This window comes from Atractosteus spatula, chromosome 2 (assembly GCF_055471065.1).
Source record: "Atractosteus spatula isolate fAtrSpa1 chromosome 2, fAtrSpa1.hap1, whole genome shotgun sequence".
NCBI classification, from domain to species: Eukaryota; Metazoa; Chordata; class Actinopteri; order Semionotiformes; family Lepisosteidae; genus Atractosteus; species Atractosteus spatula.
Genome location: NC_142707.1, coordinates 77,072,984 through 77,098,825, shown reverse-complemented (window position 1 = coordinate 77,098,825; position 25,842 = coordinate 77,072,984). Strand labels below are relative to the sequence as shown.

At 40.6% G+C, this 25,842-nt stretch overlaps 1 protein-coding gene across 1 annotated transcript in view; it reads right to left on the bottom strand.

The window, feature by feature from the left end:
- Window positions 1-4,694: 4,694 nt before the first annotated feature.
- man1a1 (mannosidase, alpha, class 1A, member 1) overlaps window positions 4,695-25,842 on the bottom strand; it is a 191,910-nt gene continuing 170,762 nt past the window's right edge. The window contains exons 8-12 of the mRNA XM_088929712.1: window positions 22,631-22,746; window positions 19,092-19,311; window positions 17,102-17,274; window positions 16,522-16,637; window positions 4,695-7,606 (exon numbers count right to left, since the gene is read on the bottom strand). Coding sequence (XP_088785838.1) covers window positions 7,480-7,606; window positions 16,522-16,637; window positions 17,102-17,274; window positions 19,092-19,311; window positions 22,631-22,746 — 752 coding nt within the window. The 3' untranslated portion in view covers window positions 4,695-7,479. The remainder of the gene's footprint in view (window positions 7,607-16,521; window positions 16,638-17,101; window positions 17,275-19,091; window positions 19,312-22,630; window positions 22,747-25,842) is intronic.

Sequence of the window (25,842 nt, the reverse complement as noted above, 5' to 3'; positions counted from 1 at the left end):
TTAGATGCAAAAACATAAAGGACCTCCTTCCATATTTCACAGTGGGCACGGATCCAAAAGCTTACTTCTTGTTTCATCTGGCACAAGGCATGGGTGCAATTGTCATTCAGATGCAATATGCCAAATTCAAGTGGCCTCTTTTTAGGGTGTCCTCAGAAAAGGAGTTTTCCATGCAATCCAGCCAGGGATGGCACATTCTTGTGAGATATGTCTCATGGTAGTTTTTGACACTTTGTGTCCTGAAGATACCTGTGTGTGCTGGAGATATCCATAAATGTTTTAGGATTTTAAGCTGTCTCAGAATGCTCGTATTTCACAACCAATGGTGACAAGACAACCCTGTGTCCTGTCCAGTAGCCTTAAATTTCTTAATAATGGACACTACTGTGGAATTGTGGATTATTTTATGTTCATCCCATCTTGTGAAAGTTGTCTTCATTTATCAGAGAGCTCTTGTAACGAAACAGTTCTTTCCGGACCCTAAGCGGACGACACAGTCCGGGGTAGAGTGAGAATACACAAGGAAAAAAGGCATGCGGGAGTCGGGAATGAGAACGGGGGCGTGTCCATGGTGCACTCGTGTTCGGGGGAGGTGTGGCTGAGGCAAACAGTCCAGAAGAAAGTCCAAGGGGGAATCCAAATGGAGGCAAAAGTCAAAACCAGGCGGTCCATCCAAGACTGGCGATTTAAAACGGGAACCGGGTCGGAACCGGCAGGGAACAGGAACAGAAAATAAAACCTTAACGGGACCAGGCGCTTCCAGGTCCCGGACTTGGCTGGTGCGGAAACCAGAGCAGAGCTCGGATTAACGTCAGTGTCTGGCTTTTAAGGGGGGCTGGAATAAGGAACAGGTGCGGGGAATGAGGCAAACAAGGAAGAGCCAGAGCGCCCTTAAGGGGGAGGGACTACAATCGTGACAGCTCTTTGACAATTATCATGTTACTGCTAATATTAAATATTGAATACTGATCTCAATGTGTTTCCTCTTTTAGTGGTGCTGTTTACAGAAAAACAGGAAAAGTTTAGAGAACTCAATATGCTCCTGCAGGCTTCCATTGTGCTTTCAAACAACAAAATGCTTTTATTGGATTTTATTTCAGAGAATACATTGGATACATCGAGATGTTAATAAATATGATCCTCTTGTTTCCTGGAATTCAATACTTTATGCCAATTATTACGTCTCCCTGTGCAATGATAATGATTGCAGTAAACATTTTAGATCATCATAAAATTTATGAAAGAAGGCAAATTCAGTCTATCTAGCCTGTGTGGTGGTTAGTAGTTATGACTGGTAGCTTGTTCAGGATTCCCATAACCTTTGGATAATGAAGTGTCTCCTGCTCATGGTTCAAAATGAATTTCCAGGTAGTTTCCACTTTTACCCTCTGGTTTGATTCAGTGTTCATCCATTGACCAAATCTGACGGTTGTGAATACTTGTATCAGGTCTGCTTATAATCTTCTCCAGTCTATTCCAGACTAAGAAGTTTCAGTTCCTTGAGCCTGTCAGTGTAGGACAAACCTTGGAATATATCTGGTTAATCTTTTCTGTACAGATTCCTGAACAGTAGTATTTTGCATAATGTGGTGACCAAAATTGTACACAACATTCTAAATAAGGCCTTACTACAGTGTAATACAATTTTAACATTACATCCTCTGATATCTTTTTTTTAACTTAATTTATTTCCACATTGTCTAGAAATTGTAAATGATGTCAACATAAACACAAGTCTGTTTTAATAAGAAAACTCTTCTGGCTCAGGGTTTTCAATTGTGTATTTTTAGTTTATGTTCTTACTACCTCCATGCAAAACCCTGTGCTCTTCTACATTAAAATGTCCACTACTAGGTGTCTACACAGTCAATATTTTAAGCGGGGTCTCGCCTATTGTTTGTAAGGAAAGCTTGTAAATTTGTGCGACTGGTAACATTTTTCACACTTAAAAGTACAAACATGTTGGACCAAATAGCAGTTGCCATTTTGAAAGAAAGGAAAGTTAGATGTTCCCTTATATCAACCCTTTTGGAGAGATGAATATGGATTTGTTCATCATTAAGGCTGCGCAGTTTGTGTTCTATATTGTACCCTGAACAGCACAAAGAAAAATGGGTTGAAAACGATGTTTCCAGCTGAGGTGTGGTGAGAGTACTGGTGCACTATGGCTGTCGTTGCATCATCCAGGAGGGGCTACACACTGGTGGTGGTGGAGGGGAGTCGCCATTACCTGGAAAGCACTTTGAGTGGAGTGTCCAGAAAAGCACAATATAAGTGTAAGGAATTATTATTATTCTAGCCAACATCATCACGCATATAAATGGACTTGACCTCTGTCTGCACAGTGCAGATCACTGTTAACTTTTATTCTCTGGACGTTGGCACCTCAGCTTTCCGCTATTTCCAACATCTTAGAAAACATTCAAAATATTGCACAATCTGAGTGGCTGGGTTTGGAGTGTACATCTGAGACCTGGCAGAATTTCCTAGATTCCCAAGGGATACTGAATGAGATACGACAACAGGATCTGCAAAACACACTTGAGGCTACTGAAAGCAATCACATCGTGTCTATCGTGACCTCTCGGAAGTCCCTGCCAGTGAAAATCGACTGTTTGAAGAAAGAGGACTTTCACTGCTCTGAGCATTTGGATGTACATACCTCTGTGAACAGGTGTTTCATACAAGAACTCAGGTCTTTGTCCTTCTTGTAGCCAGTTAACTGAACACTTGCATGTTGCTTAGAGAGGCAAGCTATGAGTCTGAGATTCTCAGCAAGGAAAAGCAAGGGCAAGGATCACACTAAACGGTAAGATGTGTAGTTAATTTGAGCTAACTGCTGGCATGCCCCTTCTGAAAGTCTGCTGTCCCCTGATCTAGCTGAGGGGATATAAATTAGGAAGAGCAGTGGTCCTAGGACAGACCCCGTAGTACTCCCCTAACTCCATCATTATCATCACCCCAATCTGAGCATTTACCACTGTCCCTGTTTTCTGTTTAATAACTAATTCTCAATCCATACACTTGTTTCCCTGAAAGTATACCACCTGCATACATTTTTTTTATAAATGCTTTCTGAAAATTTAAATACAACATCATTTGCTCTACTGATGCAGCCACACAGATTGAGCAGTGCAGTGCCCAAAGAGTCTTCACTGCCCAAAGAAGATTGATAGGTTGCACTTCTGGTGCGTTAGATGTTAGTGAAAACATTAGTTTCATTTGGTCTGTTGTAGTACTTTAAATCCACTTAATATAGATAATTAATACAGAATTCTGTAACTGAAGGTTAAAATTTGGTAGCTGAAAATAAAAAGTTTCTGAATGTCATTAAAGATATTAATTTATTAACATTAATATACACACAGTATTTAGCTGGTAGCGGTAGGGTATTCCTCTTTCTTTGTAAGCATCTGCTTTAATTTTTTTAACTCGGTCCTTGTGGCTATTTTGGAAAAACTCTGACATGCTTGTTTTAACTATTTTATCGTTGTGACTGTTGAAATGGAAAATTAAAAGCTTGTGGTTTCATTAAAACTACAAACCGAGTGACGCGTTGGTTCAATGGTGGAACTGGTAGAAAATGCAGAAGATTGTAATGGATTGGAGGGAAAATTGTACAGATTGGAGTGAAGTCAGTACAGACTGGAGTGAAGATTGTACGGATTGGAGTGAGGTTTGTACAGATTGGAGTGAAGATTGTACAGATTGGAGTGAGGTTTGTACGGATTGGAGTGAGGTTTGTACAGATTGGAGTGAGGTTTGTACGGATTGGAGTGAAGTTAGTACAGATTGGAGTGAAGATTGTACAGATTGGAGTGAGGTTTGTACGGATTGGAGTGAAGTTTGTACAGATTGGAGTGAGGTTTGCACGGATTGGAGTGAGGTTTGCACGGATTGGAGTGAGGTTTGTACAGATTGGAGTGAGGTTTGTACAGATTGAAGTGAAGATTGTACAGATTGGAGTGAGGTTAGTACAGATTGGAGTGAAATTTGTGCAGATTGGAGTGAGGTTTGTACAGATTGGAGTGAAGTTTGTACAGATTGGAGTAAAGATTGTACAGATTAGCACAACGCTGAAGGCTTCTGCAATGCAGTGTCTGTGCAGGACACAATCAAGGCAGGAAGGCGATAACATTCTCCCAGGCCCCCCACATTCTCACCAAGAACAAACATGTTTCTATTGCAAGACGTTAAACCAAGATCCTGATGATCTGGTCATGAGAGATCCCTTGCCACTTTTTGAAAGGGTGGGGGTGCTAACCTCAGTGTCCTGGCTTAATCCTACTTTGGACTTGTGCACATTGCCCTTCCTAAAATTACCCCTTGAACAGGGAAAGTAATTTCTCATCTCCCTCTGCACCATTGTCTGTACACAATGTGCACCATGTGTCATTATGGTGGGTGCTGCACGTCGGGGGTGGCTGATTGAAGTACTTGAGCAGTTTGAGATCCCTTTGGAAGAAACAGAAATGTTAAGTCTTCGCACTTCAGCACAGAGCAGAACATTTTAAAAACACATTATTTTGTGGATACATCTCATCTATATAATCTAATTATCCACATAATGTAACTGGATATGTCACTGCAATAGAAAGTATCACTTGCTCGTATTAAAGTTGGCTATTTCACATTTGTCTAAATAGTGTATTAAAAACTGCATTTGCAACACAAATGTCACGGGTGAAAAGGTATTAAAAGATTTTCTTTATTCACAATAGTGTAACAAATATAGTTATTAAAAACTTTGCAGCTCCTTATCCTCATTAATTCCATAATGTCATAAGATTTATATAAATGTATAGTGGCATATTTGCCTGAATGGATTATTTACATATTCAAAACAAGAAAACGACACTTTTCACATATTAAATTGCATATAAATGAAAATAAACTATGTGCAATGGAATGATTATCAGCAATATTGTACAGTTACATCTTTATGTTTTAACAAAAACCATAAAGAACAACTTTACAAAAAGGCATTGTAATATAAGATGGCTCTTCATGATATGCAACCACATAAGTTCAATTTGAAATTAACACCACAATTCTTAAAGACTTGAGATGACTTATTACTGAATGTTATACAGCACATTAAAGTTCTGAGTAACTCTACAGATAACCACCAAGGCTTAGCTTAGCGATTTACCCTAGCGAATGATTGTAGTTTTCATTTTACTTGACATGGATTTTGATAAGTAATTATCCATTAAAACAAACATTACCAAAGAAACAAGAAACATTAAAAGAATGCTAAAATACAAATCAATACAGGAATATTTTAGGGAGATAAATCAACCCCTGAAACAATATCAAGTACGTAGATTGTCACAGTGTAATGTGAATATTTTCCCTTCCACTGAATGGTATATGACTGAGCACAGGTGAAAGTCCAGCTGACATGAAGATCACACTATACTCCATAAACACAGACTCTTGCCCCAGACAGTGTATTTACACAGGAAATGAACTGACACATGTCTAAAAAATTGCACATACTGTAGTTTACATTCATAGAAACGTATACAGTAAGATTTATAACAAAAATATATTAAACCAAGACAAAGATCTGACAAAGAAGCAAGATTTTAGGCTGCCATTTTCCCAAAAATAACAATATGTATGCCTCCTGAAGAGAAAATACCCACGACCTAAAATGTTCATTAGGTATAATATGGTGTAAAAAAGGCAATTAAAATCAATACAGCCAGTCAGAGATATATTATGAATCTTAAGCAGACAAAATTAGATTCCCTTATAAGTCTAATAACCTCATGCAGCTAAAAGCTCCAGTTTAGGTTCCAGCAAAAACATGCACATTTGCTTTGTGAAATGTCACATCACTGTGCACGACGCTCACTGTTAGATGTGTTCTACCAGAATTCCCGACTGGAAAGAGTGTCCAGCTTAAAGAGCCCCCAGAAAGGTGAAACAGTTGTACTGAATTTACAGCCCCCTTCTCTTACATCTCCTGTACAGTATACAGATGACTAGTTCAAAATATAATCCAGTGTAGAACAGAGTCAATGTAAGCATTTCTTGCATCTCTCCATTACAATTTGTGTCTTCTGCTTGTGCTTGTTTGGAACTGGCTGGGATATTTTCCTACTACACACACATCAGTTAATCCATATCAACAATTTGTGCTTTGAAGGAACAAGGGGAGGGAGGGAAACGTCCCGTAATTTTTACTCTTAACACTCTATCCCCACTCGCATACAATCATTTATCCACTCAGGACTGACTCAAGCGCTTACACAACGTTATCTCTTCCTACTGCACTCTGCAGGGCAGGGAACACAACTCCAGTTGAAAATTATTAACAGAAGCTTAGTAATTAATAAAAAAGGGACCTGCATAATACATACTTTAAAAATCCCATCTGACATTTTCTCACAACAAACTAACAAGCAACTCCTGCACAGATCAAACTGAAGAGCAAAAATGTGTATTGGATAGACAGATCAAAGAAAGATCCTATCTATCTTACAGTAAATGGCTTAATTTATGATGCTTTGACACAATTATAACTTTAAATGATATACATAATATACACTCTTAGGAACACATACGAGGGGAACCGTAAAGAGCCGATCACGTTAATGCAAGGTTTTAAGGAGACCAGCACTCTGAATGGGTTAGCAGTTTGGAGAAAAAGGGATACATTTTTCCAGTAGGTGGCAATGTGGAAGAGATAAAAATCGAGAATAAATTACCACTTCAGTCTTTATCTGCAATTTAAATTACTCTGAAATAAATTAAAAGCTTGGCATTTGTATGACATTACTTATCGTACATGATATAGACTAAAGGCACTATTTTAATCTGATTAGATGTTGCTTAGCACTGGCTACCAGTATTAAAACAGCCCCATGTCTTCATCAGAACTAAATCCTACTAAAAACCTCATTTTATCATAGAATTAAAAAAAATATGACCAGCAATTAATAAAATGTTAAAGGCAAAAAAATCTAAACCACAATGAAATTTTGACACACATACATTCACAAAATGTTCCTTTGTATAAAGCTTTCTATAATTGTTATGGCTTTTTTTGTGACAGCAAATATTAAAACTGAAAGTGGCCTCGTCTCCTCACAGAGGAGGAAAGTGTCTTACAGCCTCTGCAACATCACAGCAGTCAAAACTGTCTGTTACAAAACAGGGAACATGCAGACTGCTATCTCTCTTCTATAAGGTGACAAAAACACTTTGAGGAACCTTGTTTCTCAGAGGCTCGACGGAGTCTTGAGGAAAAAGTGTCTTGAAACGACTAGCAAGCCTGGACTGCCAGAGCTGGTGATCCCCCCGGACACGATGAAAGGATCAAGTGTCAGAACGCCGCCTCTCCGTACGAGTCTGTGTGGTAGGACGCTTCTGACACTGTAGTAAGGAAGAATCAGAAGGCAGACGAGTAGAAAGAATCTGAGCTGTCATCTCAAGTTCCATATTCCTCACCTAAGGGTGTCGCTGGCTCTATTTCTGCTGTTTGGGTTTGTCAGTGTCTTCTTTCCTTATTACTGGCAACGGATGTGCCTCCGTGTTGAACACCCAGTGCTCAAAGGGTAGGTGATCATCCTCAGAAAACAGCAAATACAGATACCTGGATATCAAAAGACAAAATTGAGCTTCGCTTTGTTTTCACTAGTTAGATTGATAATGACAATGTATGCAATGAAAATTGAACAATTCAGTATGTGGCATCAACAAATATCAGAGGTGCAGAATACCTAGGCATTCTAATACATTAGAAGTCATGACCATATAAACACACATTTTAATGCATATCTCTGAAACAAAATATGAACAATATCAAACGCTCCCTTAAAAGGAAATGCTTTGGTGAAGCTCTGTTGAGTTGAGTACTTTGAGAAAGATGAAAGAATTACTGCACACACTGCTGAACACATACTGTAGTGACGTGAAACTGTTTTCAAGCTAACAAGGAAAGAAACATTTTATAAGCTTTGGTGCTACCAATCAATCTTTTAGATCTCTTTAATCCGATTTCTCAAATCCTTCTATTACATTTTGACACATACTGTAAGAAAGATTAAATCAGTATTTAATACTACACGCTCATTTTCAGAAGCACACAGGCGAACTCTTTATAAGCCCGACTCTGTGCCATGGACTTTCACTTATAGTAGGAGTTAGTACACAATCAGAATGCTACCGCACAAACATTACTTCAACTTCAAGTGCCTTTCAAATTCAATTACCTGTTATCCCAGGCACCTTGATGAAGCTGCTCGGGGAGTTTGGGCACTATCATGCGTTTGCAGGCGCTGAATGTTATTTTCCGTCTATAAATGAACCTACACAAGCTGACTTGCATTATAAAAAGTTGTGAAAGCTGGCAAAGGACTAAATAAATGAAGGCCCTTTAAGGCATTCCCCTTTGCTGAGCTGTTTTGAAATCCTCAGAGAGCAAAAGGCTTGCAAAACTTTTCAACTCCTTAGAAGTAATCACTGTTAGGTTTCAGCAGTGGATATAGCCTCGCTGGACAACAAATCTAATCCAATAGATTTTACTTATTAAGATTTGAACTAAAGCCTTCAGGAGCAGGGAAAGATCTAGTATGTCTATTGATATCTTTCTACCGAATCAACTGATTTCAAGGTTGGTCCTATACTCGCACTTTGTCACAGAACTTCACACCCCATTGAAAATGAAATGCAGTGCTGAATTGTCTGTCTTAGACATTAATTTTTGTTCCTCACAGTTCCTTGCACTGCACTGCACTGGAATTCATGAAAAACAATCTGCAAGAGTGGATTCACTACATGCCAGTGCTCCAGAGCGCATGAGGTCGCACGCTCCAGCCAGCCACGGAGCAGAGGTGCCTCAAACCTGGCGCTGTGCAACCGACATTTGCCTGAAACACAATCGGAAAGTCCAGCACCGTCCTGACGATCCGAATTCTCCCGGCCAAGATCAATCCTGCTGCACACAACTGTCTCATTTTTCTGCACCAGTGAAACTCCCACAAAACTCCCACCTGACCTCTTAACAACCTTGCAAAGATGAACCAATCAGGACTAATTAACCACAGCCAGCAGCAGAGCATACTAACCATTCAGTACTGGTTCAGCAGATTTCAATGTACTGTAGATATTCCAGGAATCACAACATACTGTATAAATAAGAAATGCTGGCGAAATCTCAAATAAGATGTATCAGTTCAATTCTTTCAATGCTCAATTAATTTCACATGAAGTCAAATAAACCAAATGAAATAAACAGCTTTTTTTAAAAAGCTCCCAGAACGTTTGTCTCAAAATCTTCACATTTCAACAGTATATTAATATATATAGAGTATAAGACGTTAATGTTGGCGGTGCGGTGGTTGGACCTTGTCACCACAGATGTTGCACCTTTGGAGAGGCTTAGGGACAATCAAGCAATGCAAATCGATACATATAATAATAAGCAAGACTTTCTACAGAATAATACAGATCAAGCTTCATCATTAAGAAGGCATTCCTGGCTATAAGTTACACTAGGTGCTGCAGCAGATAGGGTAAGGGTGCTTTTCAATAATGATAATAACACACAGCTTAAAACTAGTCAAGAATCTCATTATAAATTACTTCATTCACACCTACCGATTCTTCCATGCAAACATATGCAGGGGTAGAATACAATGTTCTTTCCAAGCTGACTTCTGAGGGTTAAGACAGAAGATTCATACTGGCACAGGGATTCATGTTCCAACATAACCATCAAGAAAGTGATCTTATTTCTAGAAAGATGACCGTTTTAAAAAGACTATAAAACAACCCCAAAAAACTTCACAACTGAGCTCCAGTAGTGTTTTCCTACAAGAAAAACCTCATGTATTTCAGAGAACTGTTAAACAGACAAATGTTTATTGATCTCCTACAGGATGTTCAAAATGTCTCAAGCAAAACATTCACCCTGATAGAAGCTGAATACAAATGTGAAATCTCTGCCTGCTGACATTTCTGAGACTGACTTAAGCTAAGGTTAGTGATTAAGACAAGTTCTCCAAACATTCAAAATGAAAAAGCATGCCCCACATCCAAATGATGGTGGGTTTATTACAGGGTAACTACTGAGAATTCGGAAGCAATTGTAAATCACACTCCTTGACACTTCTGCCAGTCTGCTCCTCAAGAAACACAAAGGAACTGCTGATCCTGAAGAAGCTGCAATATTTTTTCTGCATTTTTTCAAAAAGCAATAACTGAAGACGAATGAAAAGGCAGTTACAGTACTGCAACTGCAGTACATAGAAAGTAATATTTAGGTACAGTTAACACACAAAAAAAAACACATTCTCAAAATGTTGTTTGCTGAATGAAATCTTCAGGAATTCACTTCTGAATAATTTTATGGTAAGTGCTAAAGTATCTCTAGAAAATTTTAGGATTTTGCAGTATTGTATTTTGAATCACTGGGAAGTAAATAATTTCCCAGATTTAATGAAAGCTGTAAGAAAAAAAAGAATAATTCTCAAATAGCAATAACAGTTATAGGAGTTGTGACACATTGTTGATGCTTAAGTATACTGATGGAAAAAAGAAACGCAACATTTTCTGGAATGAGGATACTAGCTTTTGTACTTTCACAAAAAGTTGTCAGTTTGTTTAAGCCCTCTGATCAGCAATACAGCTTGTGCAGTGCCAATCACAGGAAAGCTCGTTAGGTGGACTTTTACCCAACGAGGTCTAAGTGAAGGTATGCCTAATCAGGTCACCTTTAAAAAGGCCTTAATTCAAAGCTCTGCAAGAAAAAGGCCACACTAAGTCAGTTTTCTGTGCACTCCATAATGGCTGGAATGTCACCAGAAGCAAGGGAGAGGGCCATTGGCATGCTGCAGGCAGGCATGTCATGTGCCTGCGTTGCCAGACACTATGGAGTAAGCCGCTCCACTGTGTCCCGACTGCAGAGAAGGTTTCAGCAGACCGGCAGGACAGATGACCGTCCAAGAACCGGTCACCCTCGAGTGACCACACCAGAGCAGGACCGACACATCAGACTGGTCCATCTGAGAGACTGTAGCAGATCAGCCACCTGTACTGCTGCTGAAACTGCCGGCAGACACAATGCCCACATCAGTGACAGGACAGTGAGGCTCCATGCTGCTGGCCTTAGAGCAAGATGACCTGTTTAGGACAGACAGAGGCTGCGATGGTCTCATCAGCAGTGGCATCAGGTCCTAGTCACAGATTAGTCACTCTTCAGCCTGTTCCACGCAGATGGGAGGGCCAGAGTGTGGAGGAGGAGGTGTTGAGTTTCTATTTTCCATTAGTATATAAAGGTGATGAAAAGTTGCATTATTTTTTTCTCTAAATTCCAGTATAGATTCAATATAGTGGTAGCTCCACCATCCTCTGGCCTCATCTCTCAGTGTTTCTGTTTTCTCCCTCTTCTGTCCTCCCCTGCTGCTTGACCACTTCTGCTCTGTTTCACACTGCGATGTCCCATGCTTTCTTCTTCTCCTCCTTCCTTCTATGTGCAGTAACAAACTCCCTGAACTGCACTTTCAGCTGCTCTCTGGACCCCCCACAAAGCCAGGCTGTGCAGGTTCTACTGCAGCTACAGATACTTCAACCTGCCCCCACTCTTGTATCTACTGCTTGACGTGAATGGGTCTCAGGCTGCACTGGGCAAGTTCTCAGAAGTACATCCTATTATAAAGGCATTCATTCATGCCATATTTTGATGAATTAAATGTAAATATTTTTCATATTAATTTGCAGACACCAATGCAAGTAGGAATGCAAGCACATCTTTTGAAGAGTACTGAACAGTCAACCAATTCTCACCAGCTGGGTGTCACAAGATGAGACACACCAATGAGGACTGAACCAGCACTGCTGCCCACAGACTGAGGCTATCATCATGAATGATGGAAGTTTTAAATGGTATGACAGCAGCTTCGTAAGTTCCTCTGCACTGATGTGTACAGGCCAGAAGTAAGCCTGAACATGCAAAAGCCCACATCTGACCTGTATCACACTGTGCTTGAAGCCTGTAACTTAGAGCAACCCTGAAGACAAGCCAGTACCACATGCTTTTAACCCGTGGAGAATGTATGAAGAATTATTTTAAAAGAATACTGCATTTGCATGCAGCTCACACCTGAATCTAATGTTTATTAAGTAAAAAAACACTTAATGTTTTTGTAGTGTAGTGTATTTTTGTAGTGGACTGTATTGTTATTTACAATGCAATGATTGAATGTTTTACGTACTCTGCATATACACTGTTTATATGGGTGTCCCGGTGAGACTATGTGGACAATAAAGTAGATTTTGGTTCTGAAAAAAGTACTCAATATAATGTGTGATTTATAGAGTTTGGTGGAAGCATGCAATGAAAAGGTTCTAATAAGATAATTAATACTAAAAACAACCTTTATTGAGTTGTATTAGTCACCTTAAACACCTCCTCACAGCATTGAGTACACTAAACACATTCGCATACTGCGCTTTCAAAGGGAGGGCTCTGATATTATTGATGTGCTGGCAGAGGGCACTGCTAACCTACGTTAATCTGGCTGCAGGGGAGGTTGAGAAGATTGAGAAAGACAGGAAGTAATTGCGTAAAACTCTGAAAGAATAACAGGATATCATCAGCATAAAGTGAAATGCAATGCTGTATACATTTAATGCTGATCTGGACAAATGTATCCGAACTGCAGTATGCTTCTGTGAAGGGCTCTAATGAAATGGCAAAGAGCAGCAGACAGAGAACACACCCCTGGTGAATGCGCCTGGAATTAAAGAACAGCACAGAAAATTTGTTTTCTGAGAGCACCGTCACAGAAAGGCTTCTATATAACAGTTTTAGCATTTTAATGAGCTCTGTCCTTAAACCTATCTGTTATACGCAACCAGAGATGGTCCCATTACACATGATCAAAGGTCCTTTTGGCATCTAAATAAAGGACCGCACATGGGGATTCGGAACTAATGGTCACACTGATGAAATGGGCAATATTACCATTGCAAATCAGATTCTAACCAATCAATTTAGCCAAGCAAGCCTCAAGTCTACGTTCGCACACTTTGGTATACAGGTCAGTGTCTAAATCTATTAGGCACAGGGGTGGCAGCTAGTACGAGGACAAAGGTGTTTATTTTTTTCGGAACAAGGAAATAATAGTGGTGTTGATACCTGAATAAAAAAGCCGCCCCTTCGCAGCTTTCTGCTTCATCTCCAGATGAAAAGGAAGGAGCTACTTCCAAAAGGAAGGATAAAAACCCAGGGGTAATTCCATCAAACCATGGGACTTGCCTTTTCTCCAAGGGTTTGTCTTCTTGTCTTCTTTTAAATTGGAAAAACTGGGACACCTAGGGCAGCTGGACCCGCTCTGAGAGAGACATGGCAGCTGAAGACCTTCAAGAACGAGCTCTTGATAGATCGGTAATGCGCCTATCGTGGTGTGTTAAAGTGAGCAGGGAAAATGGCTGTAACTTCTGCAGTGAAACTCAATTGCCGAGCCCTATGAACCACACAAGGAGCGTTTCATCTAGACTAAACACAAAACTGAGCAATTTCCGAGTAATATCCAGCTCACTTTTCAGGGAAGGAGCTTTTCAGTGTGTGCTTCATGAGTGTAGGATTTAGATTCCTTTTCTTAATTTTGCACACACCTGATCTGATAAGATCAAAGCCAAATACTCCTGATGAAGCCCTTTATCGCATCCCGTAAGATGTGAGGCCTGCTCACTGGGCCACAGTTAAAAGAGAGAATCTGCTCTACGGTAATTGAAATGCAAGTCCCATGACTCATTCAGGAACAGGACGGTGCTGATCTGCAGCTACGCATCACCCAGCTGGGGAGTGTGCTTCAGTGGTGGAGAGGTGTTCGAAGTGAGCCGCTTCCACTGCACAATCAACTTCCAGGGTCAAAGTGCTTCATAAATGCTAGGAATCATATTTATAGGGAGTTAGTAGGTTAGTGAATATACTGAAAGAACTACTCATAGAATGTCTACATTGTAAATTTAAGACAAATGGGATTTTGATGAGAAAATGAAATCAATGCTAGAACATGATTTATGCCTGGCAGAAAATAAATGCAGTCTTTGGCAGATGGTTTAAACACTTGCCAAGCACTGACTATCCCAAGGTCAGCTGTAAATCTGTGCAGGGCGGTACAGGCAGCATTCTGTGAAGGGTCCTGTGGCACACACTGTCAACCAAGAGCTCAGCTAAATTCAACATCCATGGAGCCGGGCCTGCAAGTAAAGGGACCCGGAGCAAAAGGTTCAGTGCTGTGACACAGTTATCACCGGTTCAAGCTTGGTTCATATCACTGTCCCCAGGTGACTGGGATTTCACAAGTTGTTCTTCACGGGTGCACAGCTGTTTTGCGGTCCTCCCTTGTCCATTACTCCCTGTGCCCCGAACAGAAAAGACAGCATCACTCGAGGTGGAGGAGGAGAGGCTGGGGTTCCAGCAAGGAAGCATTTCCTGGATGCTGAAGAGGTGTGATCTCTCCTAAAAATCATTCAACTTGTTCTGAGTTGTGTTCACCATCCGAAGGCAATGGTTATTGCCTTTTTCAGCCTGATGCAGCCCTGCTGTGGTGAGATCTTGCCTGAGAAGGACGAAGCACTGTGGTGACATTTAGCACGGCCTGGTTGACAGGGCCCAACCCTCGACGAGGATCTGCGCTGCCATGCTGCAGGTGTTGCGTTGGGCGGTGAAAGCTCACTTGGTCCCCATTGTATTCTCATCCTGAATACAGACTTATTTAAGACCCCATCTGGAGCAGAGCGATAAGAGCACTTTTCCTCCTGGATGTAATCTTGAAGTAGGGATTGACAAAAATTGCACAGGTACGCCATGTAGTACGAATTAGGGGGTTTATGAGAAAGGAGCCTAGTGGAGCACGGCCTTCTCAGAACGAGAGTCACTCGACCGGTTCACATACTGTAAGACTTACTGGGCACACGACACTTTATGGCAACGTCGTGAGCATTTCTCGAGCATCACTTACGAGACTGATTAAATGAGAGAACTAAATGGTGAGCAAACACTTATGTTGAGATTTACCTTTGTCTTGTAGATCTTATTGCAAATATTTTACAACCCTTGTTGAAGTCATTGTTTGTTCTATGCTACTTAGACATCTGACTGCATGTTCGTCTTCGTAGCATTATCTTAGCAACAGTATAAGTGTCTCCAGTACAATAAATCTGTTAATCTGGGCTTTCTCATATTCCCACATGTCTAAGTTATTCTTATAAATTACTCTACTGATGAAACATTCTTTGCAGGTGTCTACTGTACCACATATTTAACAACCCAACCCGCCGCTATCCTAACTCGACACAGAACAGGTCCCAACCCTGGAGCAGAACCTTCAATCACCTACAGACACAAACTGCTTTCTGTGAAGGAGTTAAGAGCTTATCTTAACGAGGGCTGCAGAGACATATCACACATGCACTGAAGCCAAGCAAAATTCAGCAGAACCACGACAGAGAGTCTGTAAGTCTGAAACTATTAAAAGATCATTAATAACCTTGACAAGAGCTGCTTTAGCTAATACAAGAGCTAATATGCAATCTACTGTCTGTTTGTACTGAGTTGAACAGAAGACAGCTTCTTTCTCAAGCTTGTGCACATTCACATACAAACATCAGCATAATAGCTCCTCAGGCATTTTAGAAGAGAAATTAAATGACAAAAGAAAATACATTTTTCATATAAAACACTGAAATGCAAATTACCTTAGTTTTACTAGAAGCTAGTGAGAAACTGTGAGATAGTTATCATAATTAAAACAATATAGATATAGTAAGTAAAAACAATACAAGTGATATATAAGATGGTAAATTAAACAGCAGATCAAATTATGCTTATTAGGTAAAAATTATATTGTTTATATCTGATTCGAAACAGTGATTAAATAACTGTGATCAAATCAAAGAAGCAACTGCTGCTTCTTGCAGTGAATAGATAGTGCTGAGCGAATTACACAACAGCAGGAGACCAAATCTCTTATTTGCTGCCCCTTAAGATCAGTAATTTAGGTTCTGCTGCTCTTGATCTATCTATCCATTCTTTCCAGAGAGGCTCATGGCCTCTGTATTTGTAAAACATCATTTCAATATGTTCTGAAAATGCTAAGTATGGCAAAGCCTAAATCCCTTCAGCCCTCATGAATGTCCCATGACGCACACAGGACAGCTTGACACTCTCTGTGTTGTTTTCTGACTACTACACATGGCCTGAATGCGGCAACGATGACAGGACCACACACATGAGGTTTAGTCATTTCAAAATTTCACACCCTGGTAAGATGTTGAAGAAATATGATAACATTTACAGATGTTTTAGCTTATTAATTGATATACAAGTAGACTTTTAAAGATGCAGGATGTAAAATGCTTAATTGTGAACTAAATATTATCTGTCAGTGTGCAATGTAAGCAGAGGTGCAGTTTCTGCAGTGCTCAAGATTACTTGCAGCCACTGAGAAACGCTCTGCAGGAGCGCTGTGGCTGCAGTTCTGGTGTCAGGCTGCTTACTTGAGTGTTTCTGCCAAGAAGAAGCTCTGCTGCACATCGTCATGGCTTGGGTGGCTGGCATAGACATCTCGAACCCCACTGTATCCTCCATCCAGTTTGCAGTGCTCTTCCAGTGCCTGCATCGACGGGAAAAGAAACTGCGCTGATGAAAACGCCTCTTTTGACAACCACATTTTACTACCCTTAGAAATGTAGTCAAGGAGCTTTTGCCAGACAAGCATATTTCTGTCAGTCTGGCTGGGGACAAGAAACTACATTGAAAAGCACGGCAGTGGAAAGCATAAGTATACAGATCGCAAAAACTGGCTTCGCAAAAAGGAAAATACTAAGGCAATTAGGGATTTATGGGTAACACAAAACACATCAAAATGTAATCAGATGTCATTAAGAGATTCAATTACAGACCTGTAGGACTGATACGACCTGCTCTTATGATCTATCACATAACTCCTGTAGGGTACACTTAGGATCCCACTTAATGTAGGAAAAGCTTAAAACGACCATGGAAATAATTACTTTGGTTCTTAAGAACCCTGAAGAAATCGACACAGTTTCTAGGAGAGTCGACGTGCTCGTTTACCTGCACTGCCTCCCAGCCCCAGTCCCTGTACTTGGGGTCGTGAGTGAACCTCCACATGTACATGTAGGTCTCTATGACTTCGGGCCGCAGGATGTAGTACTTCTCGTTCTGCCTCGTCGCGATCGCTTCCACACCCCCGTCAAACCGGAAGGCTTCTGGCCCCAGCTTCAGCGCTGTTTCAGGAATCACAGACACAAAGGAAGACACTGCATTACACACATGTCCTTTAAGAAATATTTTAGGAACACAGAACATGCACAGATATTTATTCCACAGTTATAAGATGAAGTCTATTTCTGAGTAATGTTTTTTTGAACGACATCATATCCGAAATGGCTGAGTAATGGGACTGGGAAGAGCACTGCAAGCATCACAGTAAATACGGGGGAACATTAAGGTTTAATTCTATACAGTGCCTTGCAGAATTATTCACCCCCTTCCAATAAGCTGCACTGTCAAAGGTGTGACTTGTCCAAGTCACTTTGTGCACCTGCACTAATGTTGGTCTGCCACAGGAAAGATAGTGGGTTCTTCTGCAGTCAACATATTTTAATTTGACAACAGGTCATGCAGTTGGAAGAGGGTGAATACCTTTTCAAGGTACAGCAGTTCTAAAGAATCACAGCTCTTTATTTTGGAAATACGATTACAAATTAAATAAATTGATTTCGGCACTCTGAAAGTACTGGAAATACTTTTCTGTAAAACGCTGTTTGAAATGTTACTCGAGGCTCCCTGAGCTGCTGATGCCCTGACTTCTGAACAGGGCTGCAGAGATGCTGTGGTATTGTCTCTGACTGCCGGTGGCAACAGGTCAGGCACAAGCCCTCTCCCAAGTGCGATCAAGAACACCTCTCAGCCAGCTACAGCACCTGTGCTCTGTTCAGTATACATTCAACTACAACGTGCTGTACTGCAACATATTCATCTTGTACCAAAATCCAGTTTTGAGAAACAGGTCTGGAACTGGACCGCAGATGGCACATTTCTTTGTCCGAGTCCCTGGTTTGATCTCATTTTGCCATCTGAATGCTGAATGCCACCTGTAGCAAAGTGCCTACATACAGTAACTGGTAAATAAAGATCCTAGATTGTGAAACTGGTTTTAAATGCAGTCAGATGCTATTTTCCCATCAGAGACAGCGTTCCCTGCTCCCTGCAGCCTATTCTGGTGGAGGACAGATTAGAACCATAAAGTAACCTACCTGGAGATATCTACAGCCCAGCTCTTTCCATACAAAATATTCAGTTTGACTATTGAAGTAGTTCAATTCTCATAGAAATAGAGAAGAAATATTCAGGTTTTATCTTTTAAAAACATCTCCTGCTGCTGAAGAACAGCTTCCAATATGTAAATAATTTAATTTCAAATTCAAACATTGCACAGCCATGAGAGACAGTCATCTGATAAGAACACAAGAGCTGTGAGAAATGAGAAGAGCTCATTAGACCCATCCAGCAGCTACAGGATCAAGTCGAGGATTAATTGATGCCTCTGGTGTTCTTTGTGCTCAGATCTCCATGGCAAGTATGTAAGAAAGATTCCTATGACTTATGGGGCTGTTGTCTATTAAAGGTCACTCCCACACTTCAGGCGCAGAGTGTCCTTGATGGACATTTTGAATCGTGGAGTGCAGCCTGACAATGAATGTTGTAGATCATACTACTTTCTGCAAGAGGGCCGCAGACCTCCTGAATTTACAGGAAACTTACATTCTTCAACGACTGGTTAAAAAACTGTGACAATAATGGCAGCAACTGGAATCAAGCCTATCAGATCCGGGAACTCAGCTGCCGGGGCCGACTGAAACCGGGACGTGACAGCGGCCCGCCGGGACGAGTGGCTGCAGGCCAGCAGGGGGCAGTGAGCTCTCAGGCGCGATCAGCTGCGCAGGGGAAGCTGCAGTGTTCAGACAGTTCCGGTTTGAGCTTGAGCTGTGTTCACTCTCTGAAGGACAGGACCACCGAGACAGGTGCCACCTGTACTTACAGGTGCGGGCGTAGGACTCGTGGCACGTGCGGGCAATCTCCGCGGCCAGTTCCATGTGGTGCCCAGTCTGGTCACTCGGGGTTCCGTCTGCGCCCAGAGCAAACATCCCCCCAGCGAAGCAGGTCAGGTGGCCCATCTTGTGCTCCAGCAAGCCCCCCTTCCATTCCGCGATGTACGTGAGACCCCCGCTCGACTTCCGGATCAGATTGGTCTCTATGGCCTGCGGGGAGGAGTCCAACACGATGAGCAGGCCCGTGCTCGCACCAGAGAGACCCGCCCCGCTGGCTGTGCCCGCAGCGGACCGACGGATCGGCACAGATCCTCACACTACTCACAGAGTCAGGACTGAGCTCGGGCAATTCAGAAAGAAGACTACAGTGTGTTATTCTCTACGACCTTCTATTGGTTTCCTGAAATGAATCGTTTAACTACAGCATGCTATTCTAAACGCAGGGGGATTCTTTTAGAAATATCTACTTTTGCATATGTATTTGTTGCTTTCAACCTAAATACGCACATACATATTTAACAAAACAGTTCGAGTAGGTGGCTGCATCAGCATGCGTAGGCTCCAAAGGAACAAGTAAAGATTTATTCCCTCCTGAAAAGAAATGAAAAGAAACACGTTTCTGCTGTGGAGCCTTGTTCTAAATAATAAAATGCAAGCTGAGAGAAAGTATACTAATTACATCTTGGAATACAGAATCAGATGAAGTAAATAAGCACTTCTATTTCCAATTAATACATAGTATTGAAAAGTTAGTTGTCTTAGTTTTATAGGTTTATCAAACAGCAGCTAAACTGTACTTTCAATTCAGTCACAGGTATCGAGGTTCAGTCATTTAGTTTATATTTTAATTTCCAGAACACATTATTTCATTTCCATAGCTCCTATAAAAACAAAATGTATCCTGGCTCACCCTGCTTAGCTTACCATTTCCTGAAAAAGGGAAACAATTTCCTTGAAGGTTACTTTCCAGAACATCAAAACAACATAAAAATAACAGAACAGAAAACATTTTTGCAATGTCACATATCATATGTCAGACTTACACGGGTTTATCTTGCAAAATACATTATTTAAGAGTCAGCTTTGGCTCAAAGGACTTTGGACTTGGCTGTTTTGATGGATGATAAGGAAAAATAATAGAGTTGTCAAAATATGAGGTGGGCAAAATCTTTGACTGCTAACTCACATTTTTCATAATGTACACATAATTAATAAAAAAATGATTCTGCAGCTACTGCATGTCAAAATGTGTTATCAGTCAAGCTTTAGTGATTCAACATGAACAAAATGGTCAATTAGAATTCTCTGATTGTCTGAAAAGACATTTAAGAAATTCTGCAGTTAGATCACAAGGAACACAAATCCTGTTGTAACCACATTTTTAAGAGGAACAGAAACATCTAGGAGTATAAATGAACAAAAATATTTTTAGATGGATTAAAACAAATGATAAAAATATGTTTTAATATGTTATTATAAAACTTGATTACACTGCAAGCATAGTAAATAATTTCTGTTAAACAGGTGGACAGAACTAACCCTACAATTTTTTACTTCTAAAAGCACATTAGCCTCTGAAACGAACAAATCCATCTGGAAAAGACTGTTGCAATAAACTAGCGTTATCTAGTCTGCTTCCCTTCAGAGCTGAGACACAAGGTAAAAAACCATCTTGATTTGGGCACTCATTATTTTTGACCTGCTTGTGTTATTGCTTTTTAACCTTAATGCATCCCTGCGATGGTAATAAAAAAAACAGTGAAGGAGCGGCTGATGATCAGGCAATTTCCTTAGACGGAGGATTCCTTGAGAGAGGCTGAGGAGAGCCTGCATGCAGAGAAATGCTATTAACTAAAGTGGAGAAAGCCTTCCTTCTCTCATCTTCGACGGGATTGAAAAGTGTGCAGGAGCCTAATCACACAAAATAGTTTCCTTCGCCACAAAAGGCTTGTCCATATGGCCCTTTTCAATCTATAAATGAATGCCAGGACTCTTGGTTCAGGCTAGGTAGCTCAAGGTGCTGCACTGAATAGATTACTTTTTGAATTTTCCACAGAGCAAATACCTCTAGCTCATGTTAGTCATTCTGTAGCAATGACAAACTAGGGACGGGAAAAGGTAGCTGCCTTTATGCTTACTTGAGAAAACCCATGTCATGATCAAGACAAAAATTCTGAAATTTTACAATAAAGGCTTAAATTAGAAACTGTCCAGTAAAACTAGCTACAGGGGTATATACTGTAGTAAGTTTGCTACAACAACTTTGGTTACTTTCCCTACAGCACTTCCACACTCCACAGGAGTATATTTTTAAATATTAAATTCAATTGTTTTTTAAGAAATGCAAATACGGAACAAAATTCAATATCTTTCAGGTAAGGGAAGGCCAATCGCCTTCAAACATGTCAAGCCAATCATAAACCTCCGTGCTGGACAAGAGAAGCAGAAGCATTTTAAAATCAGGGGTCAGGTTGGGAGTAAAGAGAAACTGTACTGTGTGTTGAACGCAAAGGAAAACACACAACATATTGGCTGTGGAGCCTTCGTCAGGTGTGTGAACCTGGCTCAACAGCGGAAACGTGTCTCTGTTCTCTTCCTTTCAGAATAGAATAAACCTTTACCTGTTCCTTTGCAGCCTACGCATGCTGACGCAGCCACCTACTCAAAATTGGACTGTGGGTTTAAGGGGTGCGTATGGTTCAGTAATTCTTTATAGTAAAGATGATTTAAAGTAATATACATCTGGAATACAGTATAAGGTCACCAGAACTATTTGGCTCCCTTAAAATTGCCACATTCGCAGTGTTGCGTTCACATTCAGGAAATACCCATCACGTTCACAAACGCACAAAAATTGCTAAACAGGCACAGCGGATGCGACGCAGATACTCCTCTCCGCCTGGCACCCTCCTGGGAGGAGAAATGCAGGGATCCATCTTTTAAAGGTCTCACATATGTGGAATAAAGAAGGTACATTTCTAGTTTTATAAATGTATAAATTTATAAAATCCAATTTCTTGATGCTTCCAACGATTTTATTTTTCTTTGCTGTTGTTTGTTACATACAGCAGTGAGCTGAATTATTAAGAAAATAATGTAACAGAAATGAAACGGGCTTCTTACAGAGCTACAATTTGATTTTCCTACATTATCATATTACCCCTAGCAGGTATTTTTGTGAGGGCTGTAAGCCCTCATGTGAGCAATCATACACAGCTCCTGTAAAACACTGCCAGTGCAGTTTACTTATTGCCTTACTCACTTCACTGGGCTGCTCCTTTTCGAAGGAGTGAAGATGGAGTTTATGTTAAAGGTGTGAAGGCTGGTGCTCCTTGAAACCAGAGCACAGACTGCCTTGTGTGCTGATTGTTTGTGTCAGAGGATTCCCCGAGTTTATTTTAAACAAAAGCACCAGGCTCCAGGATTTCACCACCATCCACAGCTGGACTTCTCAATTTCCGCTTTGACCACTGCAGGAACTTGGCAGCTCTAGCAATGAGCTAAAACATATTTACAGTATTCCCTTTACCTGAACGGCATCGTAGTACAACTTTTTGCCTTCTTCATCGGTCTTATCCGACATAAGCCATGCCTTGAGCAAGTACTCATAAAAACTGTCTCCGAGTCCTCCTACCGACACATGATCTGTAGAAACATAACACAAAACATATCAGCACTGAGTTCACAAAATATTAATAATTTACATCTTTCATTCTGTCAGTATTACCCTGCATTGCCATTTGACAGGATGATATATAGCGCAATTATAACTATAATCTCTGCCTGAAGACTAGTTTATTTAAGTTAACGTATCCTAAACACCTGTTTTTAGTAGGAATGAGTTTTTTTATAATGCAGAGAAAAGCAAAAACAAATATAAGTCACCACATTGCAGCTACAGTCAGATATCAAGAATGTGAAGTTTTATTCATCTTCAGCCAGTACAGTGAGCTGTAGTGGCAAAGCATGTGGAACAAAAATGGCTTCTATAAAATAAAGGATATAAAAATAAAATTATACCTTTAAACAATAACAAATTCATTATTAAAAAATAATAGGGACAATACATTTTATGAGCTTGCAGAAGACTCATAGGTAGAAAGTAAAGTAAACCATAGAGCTTTCAGTTTATGCTGCAATAAAAATATTATGGGAATACTGTGAGAGGCTTCCTGATATTTTGTATCACCTTTGTTTGAAATTTTGCATTTCAATTAACTGAATTGCTACTTTGTTTATCTCCATCTGACACAGCGAGTTTTCTGAGAATTAAGATAAGACCACTTTACTGGCCATATACAATTCCTTGTATTATGAATGTGTCTTTTCACATACCCCAACTTGCTCTCCATGAGACACACAGACAGGGAGAGAGAAGCTTGGGGTCTGAGCACAGGGTCAGCCATTTATACAGCACCCCTGGAGCAGCTGGGGTTAAGGGCCTTGCTCAGGGGCCCAACAGAGTAGGATTCCTCTGCCGGCTGCAGGATTTGAACCAGCAACCTTCCAGCCACAGGCACAGATCATTAGCCACAGAGCCACCGCCCCGCCCAATAATTAATGAATTAATTAATATTTATGATATAAATATTTATTTGATTAAATTAATAAAACCGAATTCATTATAAAAGTGGTAATACATTCTACATAAAGAGACTTCTAATATTTCCCATTAGATCGTTAGATAATCTAACACTTCAAAATTACAAATAAATTTAAAAATGACGCTGTCTACACAAGCTACACAGAACAGCACAGCCATTAGTAGCTGAAGGCACATGTGCTTTGATGCGTACTCCTCTCCCTGGTATCAATACGTCCGCTGTATGCAGCTGCAGGCTGGCCTCACTGTAAATCATGGAAGCTGAATTAATAGTACATGTAGCTCATGGCCTCAGTGTAATCACCTGTCCAGATGCCTGTCGAGGGCTCTTCCTTCTGAACAAGTAAACATGAAATCTGATCGATCTCAAGGATAAGTGCTCCAGGGATCTTGGCGAAGCTTGTTAAGATGAAAGCTTCAACAGAGCTCTCACTTTGTTCCTGGAACTCACCCCATGAAAAGACGTCAACCCCGAGCAGGCTACAGAGTGACACTTCCTGGCTGAGGCGACTGCTACAGTTTCTTACTCTTTTCTCCTTTGGGCTGGGTGCTGAACTCTACTTCTTATAGCAGAACACAATGAAAAAACCTTTATATATAAAGTCCTACAAAGGACAAAAACTGCCAGCTTGCCTCCTGAAGAGCTGAAGGACATTCTGCTATTTTTACCTTCTGAAAAGGGGGTATTTTGATGGGTCTATTACTGCAGACCAAATACCAGCGAGAGATATCCCTGTAATGTAAAAGCTAGCCAGAAGTTTTCTTGAGAGTCTGGGAAGCAATTACCTCTTTGTAAGGAAAGCACAATTGTATTTTTTATCTCCTGTGCTGAGAAAAGTAAAAGAGAGCTAATATCTGTGCGTGTGAGTAGTATGACCTACATATGTCTATGATGCTTATTGTTAACAAAACATTGTGAAGAAACTGAAATGAGGATCTAGTGAAATTTCAAGCAATGGTAGCCAGTTGTAAGTATTACAGAAAAATACCACACATTCACATATACCACATTTTTACACGCAAAGGAGTAAACATCATTGTATCAATGACAATTATTTCATATTCTGCTATCTTTAACATTTACTTGATGACGTTTCTAAGCATCAACAGATGTGTTTCTCACATATTGAGCTTCAGTTTATTACTTTTATAAAATTAGTGTTTACTGTGGACTGAACTCTGCAAAATGTGATTCACACTGACTTCCTTCAATGCAAAGCTAAAAATACAGATAAGGAACAAGTAATAGGTTTATTCCATGCTGAAAAAAAGAAGAAAGAGAACACAACGTTTCGGCCGTGGAGCCTTCTTCAGGTGTTCACACCTGAAGAAGGCTCCACGGCCGAAACGTTGTGTTCTCTTTCTTCTTTTTTTCAGCATGGAATAAACCTATTACTTGTTCCTTTGCAGCCTACGCATGCTGACGCAGCTACCCACCTAAAAATACAGATATGCAGCACCTGCCATCCCTCATTGGAGTCCATGGAATATTGAGGGTGAGAATTATACTATAGCTGGTTTGCTGTCGATGCATACAGTACACATATCATACATCAGACACCAGACCATCTTAAAACATTTTCCCATTTTTTAGAAAAAAAACTTTTCTCAACTATGAAAATAAAACAAGGCCAAACAGTGAAGAACACAGATGATAAAGGTATAAAAAGAGGCCATGTGGCCCACCCAGACTATTAGGTAGTAGTAGCTGATTGATCTGAGGATCTCATCCTCTCGTTGCTTGAAAGAAGTCACTGTACTGTACCCTCTGCCCAGCGAAGTACCCCTTGTTCCTGATTTTAACTGCAGTTCTCACTCTGAAGTCCACTGGCTCCGATAACATGGCTGGGTAGCTTGTTGCCGAGGCCCACAACCTTTTGTGTTTCTCGTTCTCAGTAGTAAATGCATTTCGCCATCGAAAATATCACAAGTAAACAGAGCATATTGTACAACACGGAACTCCTGAAAACACCAAGGTTTTCTTGTCCCAGTACATAGAAGGAGATGTGAGAATGAACACTTGAAAAAAAGGGAGGAGGGCAGGCGTGAGAGTCAGCGAACGCCTCACAACACTGCACGGGCTCCATCTAAATCCAAGCAAAGCCTGCACTTCACGTCAGGAATGCTATTACCAGATG